The sequence below is a fragment of the Diceros bicornis genome, chromosome 19, assembly GCF_020826845.1.
Source record: "Diceros bicornis minor isolate mBicDic1 chromosome 19, mDicBic1.mat.cur, whole genome shotgun sequence".
In the NCBI taxonomy this organism is placed as follows: Eukaryota; Metazoa; Chordata; class Mammalia; order Perissodactyla; family Rhinocerotidae; genus Diceros; species Diceros bicornis.
In genome coordinates this window covers 15,794,743-15,804,285 of record NC_080758.1, presented here as the reverse complement: position 1 = coordinate 15,804,285, position 9,543 = coordinate 15,794,743, and the positions used below count along the sequence as shown (strand labels likewise).

General features: G+C 53.6%; 1 protein-coding gene across 1 annotated transcript; it reads left to right on the top strand.

Annotated features, from left to right (window-relative positions):
- The first annotated feature begins 482 nt into the window (after positions 1–482).
- Positions 483–6,922, top strand: WFDC2 (WAP four-disulfide core domain 2). Its single transcript, XM_058562110.1, has 4 exons — positions 483–732; positions 1,308–1,451; positions 4,172–4,324; positions 6,759–6,922. The coding sequence occupies exons 1-3, from the start codon at positions 657–659 to the stop codon at positions 4,321–4,323; spliced, it is 372 nt and encodes a 123-aa protein (XP_058418093.1). The 5' UTR covers positions 483–656; the 3' UTR covers position 4,324; positions 6,759–6,922.
- The last annotated feature ends 2,621 nt before the right edge of the window (positions 6,923–9,543 follow it).

Below are 9,543 nucleotides of genomic sequence, written 5' to 3'. Positions count from 1 at the left end.
CTGTGGGCACCCAGGATCCCAGAATCTGAACCCCGGTCAGCAGCAGAACGCGCACACTTAACCACTACGCCATGGGGCCAGCCCCCACAACTGCTTTTTCTGCAGCCCCTACTGTGTGCTCTGTATCATTACACTAGACCTCCATCACTAATCCCTAAGGAGAGATCTGTACTCTGATCTGGCTGACCCCAAATCCAGCCACTTAATTCCCAGGCTAGATTGCCTCCCTGTGGGCCCTGCCCTTTCCCTCTCCCTCCCCCGACCCTGGGCATTACCAGGAGACCCCAGAGTCTTAGAATGGGAACCCAGGAGTTCTGGGCCTAGCCCTTGCCTCCTGCTGCCCGGCCCTCAGGCCCCAGGAGGGAGGAGGAGAAGGAGGAGGGGAAAAGGGTCTGCCGGCTGCAGCTGGTTGAGCAGCTGATTGAGTTGTGCTGGGCCTGGAAGCTGCATATGTTCCTGGTTCCCACTGGGGCCAAGAGTGACACCTGATCCCGGGGGATTGTGAAATGGCCTGAGGTGGCAGCCCCCCCGCGGTGCCCTCTGAGCCCTCTCCCCCCGCGGGCTCGGCCCCGCCCCTACCCCACGCCCCCCGAGCGCGGTTAAATCCCCCCATCCGGGTGGCTGCTCACACCTGCACCCCGCCCCAACTCAGCACCATGCCTGTCTGCCACCTCCGTCCTCTCGCCGCCCTCCTCCTTGGCCTGCTGCTGCTCGGCCTCCCCGCGGTCACAGGTGAGTGGGGCGGGGAGAGGCCCGTAGCCCAGAGGGGCCGAGCCAGGAGCGCCAGGACAGGGCCGGGCAGAGGCGTACCTAGCCTCTCTGGGGGCTGGAGAAGTGGGGATTCCTGGGGCAGAAGTGGGGAGACCCATGAAGACTAAAATTTGGGGATCCCTGGTGCCTGAGGGTGGTGACGTGGAGCTTAAGGTGTGGGGTCCAACGTTCTGGAGGTGGGGAGACCACTGAAGAATGAAATTTGGGTGACAGGCTCTGTGCTGGAGGTGGAGACTCCGTGGCCGGAGGGGGAACTCTGCCTAGACACCCGAAACTCCAGGATGCTCAGCCAGGCGAGGGTTCCCTAAGGATTGAGGGCTCTGAGGCCAAGGGCTAGGTAACTCCTGTACTTCCAAGTGCCGGGGACCCCTGGCCTGGAGGTGGGGCCCTTTGAAGGCTTTAAGCTGGGCGCCTAGGTCCAGAGACTGAGAATTCCTCGGGAGCTTGAGATTTGGGACCCTCGGAGCGGGAGGAGGGCATCCTCTGGGACTGGGGCTCCGGTCCCTGACTGACCGTCCCCCTGCTGCCCTTCGCAGGCACAGGCGCAGAGAAAAGGGGCGTGTGCCCCGAGCTAGAGGCGGACCCCAACTGTAAGCAGGAGTGCCTCTCGGATGGAGAATGCGCTGACAACCTCAAGTGCTGCCGGGCCGGCTGCTCCAGCGTCTGCCACCTGCCCAATGGTAACCCCCGGGCGAGCCGTGCGGGGGTGGGCGGGGCGGCAGTGGGCCGGGAGGAGGCGGGAGCGCCCGGGTTCCGGGAAGCGGGGCGCTCCTCCACCCACCGACCCCCGGCCAAGTCGAGGCGGATGGAACCAGATCCGCCCCGGCTCTCCCTCGCAAGGCCGGGTGGAGACAAAGGCGTAGCTGACGCGCAGCGGGGAGAGGGAGGCCCCCCCTCCCCCCAGCTGGATTCGATTCTCTGGTGCGTGACCGGCTTCCGGTCACAGAACAGCTGGAACGTTGTTCTGGGAGGTTCAGGGGACTTGGTTCACAGTTTCCTCTGGCTGGCGAGTGGGCCGGGGGGCTCATCCCTCTTGGAGTCCCTCCCCTGGGGCCTCCCCCAGCCCTGGGGAAAGGACTTGGGTGCCTGACTTGGCAAGACTCCCCAGATTCCTCTGTCTAGGCGGAAAGAGGTTTTATACATTTAAGAGAGCGCCCTGCCCATCTTAAAGATGTGGAAGCGAGCGAGGGAGAGAGAAAGGTCCAAGGTCACACCGCTCGCTGGTGGTGGCTCAGGGGGGAGTCATAAGGAGGGGGTTTAACTTTTGCCTGAATGGTTTGGAGAAACTCAGGACTCCTCCCTAAGCACCCCTTCCCCGTCCTCATCTTTAAAACAATCTCTTCCACTCAGGAGTGAGTGAGAGAGAGAATGTGTGAGAAAGCTTGGGTGCTCCATAAAACCTGCTTGTTAGAGCTCAAGTCTCTCCGGCAGGTTATGGGGACTGCTGTCAGAGCAGGAGGTGATCTTAAGCAGCATGGAACCCAAGCTTCTCATTTTTCAGAGGGACAAACTGAGGACTAGAGGCAGGCACCAAGGGTACCTGGGGGTACTAAGATGTGACTACTGGTCTTTATCCAGAACACAGCCCCTGTGATGTTCCCTCTTTGTTGGTGCTAGCAGCGGCTGGAAGGCTTGTAGAGACCTCAGACACTTATGAGCAGGGAGGTGGCATGTGGAGGGAGGACCGGCCCCTCAGGGCAGCTTCTGGGTCTGGAGGCCTCTAATCCGGACCAGAGAGAGGAGGAGCAGAAGGAGGGATGAAGATTGGGAGAGAAAGCAAGAGACAGACAGACAGATGAGAGAGGTGGAGGGACAAAAGGAGTCTCTGCTGTTAGGCAGAGGCTTTGCTGTTCCCTTGTCTCAGACGGGCAGACTGAGGCAGGAAAAGAGACAGGGCCAGATGGCCCCCTGAACTAAAATCTTAGTTCTGACACCTGCTAGCTGCGTGATCCTGAGCGAGTCGCTTTACCTCTCTGAGCCTCTGCTTTCTCGTCAGCAAAATGGGAATGATAATCCCAAACTTTATAGGATTGACGTGAGGGCTAAATGAAATAATATGGAAAATGTCATAGTAGTGAGTAGATAATGCTATACACAGTGGCTTGTTTTTTTTTTAACTTAAATTTTTTATCACACTTTACTGAGGTGTAATTTACATACAAGAAAACGCACCTATTTTAAGTATACAGTTTGGTGGTTTTGATAGATGTCTACATCCTTGTAAATATCACCATAATCCAGATGTAGAACATTTCTGTCACCCCCAAAAGTTCCCTCATTCCCTTCTGGGGTCAGTCCTCCCTCCACCCGGCCCCAGGCAACCACCGATCTGCTTTCTGTTCCTACAGATTCCACAGTGGCTTGTTTTGTCAGTAAACTGCCCCTGATTCCCTTTGTCCTGGGGCAGCCTGGTCTCGAGAGCTCCTGCCCTTTTCAAGGGAATGGGTTTCTTTGTGCTAGCAAGTCAGCCACTCCTGTCCTCGCCAGCAAATCTCCCGGTCTGTGCCTGTGTTTGATATCTCTCTGGGCTTCTCCTGGCGCTTCTGGGAAGTGAGCCCAGCTCCCTTCTCCTTGACCCAGGAAGTAGAGCATGGCGTGTGTGTATATGTGCGTGGGTGTTAGTGGAAGAATGCTTGTCTGTGCGTGGATGAGTGAGTGTGTATGGGGGTCCATAGTGCTGCATGTATGTAACTGGGAGTGAGTGTATGGGAGTGAGTGAAGAGATTGAGGGTGTGTAACCCCTCACATGCACACTGCACTTTACGGTTTACAAAGCAGCATAGTGTGTGGTACACAGACTCTGAAGTTCTTCCTGGGTTTTAAATCCTGCCTCTACCCTGTGTGACCTTAGGCAAATTATTGACCTCTTGGTGCCTCAGTTTCCTCATCTATAACATGAGGAAATATTAACAGTACCTCTCTCTCCTCCTTTTAGGATTATTGTGAGGATTAGATGAGTTAATATATGTCAAATGCTTAGACTAATGCCTGGCACATAGAAGGAGCTAAGGAAATGTTAACTGTTATAATTACTCATTATTATTATTGCAACGTGGTTTGGGTCTTCAGGAAGAAGTAATATATGTATATTGTCTCCATTGCTTTCACAACAACCCCATGATGTGGGTAGCACTGATCCCATGTGACACGTAAAGACACTGGGGCTCTGGGACATTTCTGGCCCTCGGCCCTGAAGTTAGGAAAAGGCAGAGCTGGGACTCAAACTGAGGTCCTAGGATTCCAAAACCAATGATGGAGAGAACACAAGGAGGAGGGTTTGCAGGTGATCTTCCTGGGCCCCCAGAGATCAACTCAGGCAGGCAGCTCTATGTGCTGTGGCTAAGTGTGCATCTCCCTGTGTCCCCTCTGCTCATTTCTCCTTACTCCTTTTTCTACCCAGAAAAGCAAGGCTCCTGCCCACAGGTGGACTCTGACTTCCCCCAGCTCGGCCTCTGCCTAGACCAGTGCCAGGTGGACAGCCAGTGTCCTGACAAGATGAAATGCTGCCGCAATGGTTGCGGGAAGGTGTCCTGCGTCACACCCATCTTCTGAGGTAAGTGGGGGTGGGGAAGGAAGTGCATGGATGCCCGGATGTGATGACACCTGCAGGAGGCTGAAAAGGAGGACTTGGGCGAACATACCGCTGGTGACTTATCTGCCCACTTATTTACTTTCATCCACTCAACAAATATTTATTGAGCATCTAGCATGTACCGTGCACTGCTCTAGGTGCTGGGGATACTCTGTGAGTGAACAGATCAGACAAAATTTCTCCCTGATGGGGTTTATGTGCTAGCGGACAATAAACAAAATAAATAAGCAAGTATATTCTGTGGAATGTTAGAGGGAGACAGGTGCCACGGAGACAAAGAGAACAGAAGCGGGATGAGGAGTACTGGGGTAGGGGTGGGAGGGGCAGGGAGCAGTGTTGTAATTTTCAATGGGGCAGTCAGTGAACGCCCCACCAAGAAGGCAGCATTTGAAAAAAGCCTTGATGGCAATGACGGAGGCAGCCGTGAGGATGTCTGGGGACAGTGTTACAGGTAGAGGGAGCAGCAGGTGCAAAAGCAGGAGATTCCCTGGTGCATTTCAGAAGAGGCTAGAAGGCCGGAGCTGGGTGAGCAAGGAGAGTGTGTGAGAGGAGAGGGTTGGAGAGGGTCAGAGAGTAAGGGGTGAGTGGAGCAGCTCGTGAGGGTCCTGATAGACCACTGGAAGGACTTTGGTCTTCACCTGGAGATGCTGTGTCCTTGGAAACAGACATACTCTGACTTCGCATTGAAAAGTATTGCTCTGGCCGCTAGGTGGAGAATAGACTGTAGAGGCCAGCCAGCAGAAGCAGGGAGACCAGCTACAAGGCTCCTGCAAGAGACCAGGTGGGAGATGACAGACCAGGGGAGATAAGTGGCTGGGTTCGGGACATATATGAAGGTAGATGGGACAATATTTGCTGATGAATTGGGCTGTGACGGAAAGAGAAGATTTACTCCTTTGTTTCCTTAACACACGCTTAAAAAGTCAGCAGCTGGAGAAGAGCAGCTGTGTCCTGGGAGCCGGGACAGTGGCTGGAAGGGCTGGGGAGGGAGAGGGCTCTTTGCATGGCCAGTGGGAGGCAGAAGAGTTGATCTTTACTTTCGCCGAAAAGCTTAGCTTTTCAGGGCAAACATGGTAGAGATCAGTCAAGTTTGAATCCTCAAACCCATGTTTGAAGTGTGATGAGCACTTACCCTGTGGCAGGCCAGGGCTACCCTCGGCCACCTCTAGTGGCTCTGACACTGAGAGGAAAGGATTGTAGAGCCTCTCCTCCTCCATCTATAACTAACAATAAAACAATACTGAGTCCTAAAGTAAATGTAAGGAAGTAAAGGAATACAACACCCAAAGCACATGCTCAGTCCGCCCGTTGGGGGGTCCAGTACTGTGCCGTCAGCTCTGTGCCAGGTGCTGGGACAGAAGGTGACCACTGCCCTCCCTCACAGAGCTTGCAGCCTGAGGCAGATGGACGGACGGACACTCCCAATGGCTGTAGTCAGTGCTGCAGTGGAGGGAAGGGCTAGGTGTTGTGGGAACAGAGAGGAGGAAAACTTTGCCCAGGCAGGGGTGGGGGGTGGAGGGAGCAGGTGTGCTCAGGGAAGGCTTCTCAGAGGGGTGACCCTCAGCCAGTGCTAAAGGATGTGTGAAGGGTCGGTGGTCTGGTGGAACACAATGGGGAGACTGTTTCAGGCAGAGGGAACAGAAGGAGCAAGAACCTGGAAGTGGCCTGTGGTTGAATCTCATTGTTGATCGTGCACACCCTTGACAAGCTCTAAGCCAAGGGCCTGGCGGGTCACTCCTGGAAGCCAGTATTGCACAGATGAGAAGACTGAGGCCAGAGAGAGCAGAGACTGTGCCCAAGACACCATGGTTGCTATTTCAAGGTGTGCTCTTCAGTGCCTGAGAGGTAACCACGGTCTTCCTAGGGCCCAGGGCTCTCCAATGGTGCCAGCCATCTCTTGCCTCCTTGAGTGCCAACAACATGGCTGGGCTTTGCAGTCAGGAAGCCCCAGGTTTACATTTCAGCTCTGACACGTAACTAGCCTTTTCACCTCCCTGAGCTGCAATTATTTTGCTTATAAAATGGGATAAATAAGATTTCTTTGATCCGCTAATCTCAACTTAACCTAAGGAATGGAGCGTGGTGGAACTTCCTGGTGGCGGAGGGATTCTTAGGGAGATAAAGGAAGTGGCCCCTCAGGAAGGCCACAGTGGTCAGATGGGACCATGGTATACCCAGGTGTGTCCTGGGGATGGTCTGGCACAGACGAGGTGAGTCTAGGACCTGCAGAGAAGTGCAGGCAGAGCCCCAGGGCCTCAAGAAGGTGAGGCTTTGCTGTGTGTGGAGGTGTATGGTGGAGTGGGGCGGCTTTGGTCCAGAATTTACACTGCGGTTACTCTGGTCTGGTATTTTGGATATTGTGGTTGATGGTATTATTATGATTTTCTTCCTCCAGCTCCAGCCACCACAGCCTGAGGAGTGAGGGAGTGGAAGTTTCTGCCTGGCCCTGTCTGGCTCCAGCCCAGCTGCCCTCCCCTCTTTCTGGCCTCTGCCCGCCCTCCTGAGCTGACCACAGCTGCTTCCTTTTCCAACCAATAAAGTGACCGCTTCCAGCACTGGTGTGGCCGTGGCCTCTGTTCTTATCATTCTGTCCCTGCCTCCCCTGACTCTGGGGTGACATGGGATGGGGGGTGACCAGATCATCCAGGCACAAAGTCCAGGGAGGGACCAGCTCTGAAACAATGAATATAGATTCAGGGCTCGTCTCGTCTGAGGTCGCGCTTTGCCAGGTAAATCCTCCCACCAACCCTGTGAGGTTGGTGGTTACTTTGCCAGGGTGATGGAAGAGAAAACCGAGGCTCAGAGAGATGATGGAATGCTCCCAGTCACTCTGATTCACTGCTGGGGGTTCTGATAACAGCAGCAGCACGTCCTGTGTGCGAGACGCAGGGCTGGGAGATTCGTTTGAGAGATCTCCTGGATCTGCAGAACAACCCTCAGAGTGGTTGATGGCAGTCCGTGTTATAGACTGGGACTCCGCCAGTCACTTGCCTTGTTGTTGTTTTCAGTCAAACCATTATTTTGTATAAATAGTATATTCACTTGGATCAAAGTTCAAAAGATAATGGTGGCCGGCTTGGTGGCGTAGTGGTTAAGTTCATGCGCTCCGCTTCAGTGGCCCGGGGTTCGCAGGTTTGGATCCCGGGTGCGGACATACACACTGCTCATCAAGCCATGCTGGGGCAGGCATCCCACATATAAAGTGGAGGAAGGTGGGCATGGGTGTTAGCCCAGGTCCAATCTTCCTCCGCAAAAAGAGGAGGATTGGCAACAGATGTTAGCTCAGGGATAATCTTCCTCACCAAAAAAAAAAAAAAAAAAAAAAATTCAAAAGATAACAAAAGGGTATACAATGAAAAGTGTCTTTCACCCTTGACTCCCTCCCTCCACCACCAGCCACCCAGGTGTTCTCTATGGAGGCAACCGATGCGGTTGGTTTCTTGTGTGTTCTTTCAGAGCTATATCTCCAGCTTCCTCTCCGCTCCCCATCTCTATCCTTTGTCTCAATACCCAGCTCTGTTCCTCTATATGCATCTCCCCCCCTCTCTGTCCCTTCTTTCTACACATATTTTTCTCTCTGTCTCCTTCTTCTTACCCGTCTCCCTCTCCATCCCTCTCATCTATCTCCATCTGTCTAGGGATGTTTAGATACAAACTTCTCATCTACCCCACCTTTTACATGAATTGTAGCACACTATACACATTGTATTGTATCTTGCCTTTTTTCACTTAATCTAGCTTGAAGATCACTCAGTGTAAAGAATGTCTTCATTCTTTCCTACGGTTGTGTGGTATTCCGTTGCTTAGATGTACAAAATTTATTTAACCACACTTCCACTGATGACTGTTGAGGTTGCTTCCAACCTTTTGCAGGCCTGGATTTAAACCTGGGTCATCTGACTACAGAGTCCATGCTTGTTCCACTTAGTGATTTCTCACTTTAATCCCTGGGGTGTGGGCCTGGCCTTGGGGGTGAGGTGGGGGGAGAGGAAGTAAGTAATGGCCGTGACTCTGGCCCCCCAGGACAGCCTCTATGTCCTTCCCTGCTCCTCCATCCACCTTGGAATGTAAGATCAGGGCAGCTTGAGTGCGATTGGAGACAGAAAAGCTTGGTGGTTTGGTGTTCGGCTGGCCTCGTCTTTCTCATCCTCTGTGGGTCCCTGCCTCAGGTTATGAACCAGGCAAGAACCAAGGGCTTCTCCACCCAGCCCCCCGGGGATGCAAGGTGAGCGAGTCTCCTGGGTGCTCAGTGCATAAGGCTGCCCCTTGGTGGTAGATGGCTGTAGCTTTTCTCCTAGCTTTCTCTTTTCTGATTTCTACCCCAGACTGTGCTCAGGTCTCCCCAGACCTTCTAGGCAGAAGCAAAGGCATCCAGTGATGCACTGGGTCGAGTTGCTAGGCTACCACCTAATGGTAGGTGGTAGCTACCTACCCCCTCCACCTTCTTGTCGCTTTCTCCAGGTTTGCATTCTGAAAGCGCCCTGGGCAAGGCCATGTCTAACTTAGGGATGGCAGAGGTACGCCTTTTGCATGTGTGCCATCATTCCTTCCACCAGAATTCACAGTGCAAAACTTTATCACTCACGCTGCTCCTTTCCAGGAACCTATGTGTGGCCACAGAACCCTCAACACAGGCTCCAGGCAGCTGCTGTGAGCAGCCCATCGACTGGGGTTAGCAGGCAAATTTGCTACTCCTGATTTAGCTCAAGAAATAAAGTGCCAACAGTGAATATCAGACGTGGTGGTTGAGGTTTTACTGAATCAAGAGACTGCATGGGTCCCCCTGAGTAGGAGTCTGAGGGAGATGGAACCTCAGGCCCTCCACCAGAACCTTAGATCTGATGGGGCTTTTTCAAGGGGGCTCTGGCCCAAGGAACTCCTGGGGAAAGGAGGTGGGGAGAACTGGGGGTGGAAGTTCCCAAGGATCCCAGTGATGAATGGGAAGAATCTGCTGGGGAAAGAGGGTTGAGGGGTGGCGTGGACCAGGCGAGAAAACTGGGGTGGATTAGGAGGACTCGTTGGTGTAGGACCTTTCTTTGATCAACTTCTGCAGCCAAGTGGCTGCTGTAGGTAGGGGATTCTGAGGGCGATGAGGTCAGGGAGGTAGTGTGGGCATGCATCACAGAGGGCCCTGTGGTCACTGCAGGGACTTTGCCTTTTATTCTGAGTGAATTTAGGAG

What these genes read in the sequence shown, in the direction of transcription:
- WFDC2 (XM_058562110.1), top strand. Translation starts at nt 657, where the DNA reads ATGCCTGTCTGCCACCTCCGTCCTCTCGCCGCCCTCCTCCTTGGCCTG. An exon ending in CGGCCTCCCCGCGGTCACAG is followed by an intron (nt 733 to 1,307) that starts GTGAGTGGGGCG and finishes TGCCCTTCGCAG; the next exon opens with GCACAGGCGCAGAGAAAAGG. An exon ending in CGTCTGCCACCTGCCCAATG is followed by an intron (nt 1,452 to 4,171) that starts GTAACCCCCGGG and finishes TTTTCTACCCAG; the next exon opens with AAAAGCAAGGCTCCTGCCCA.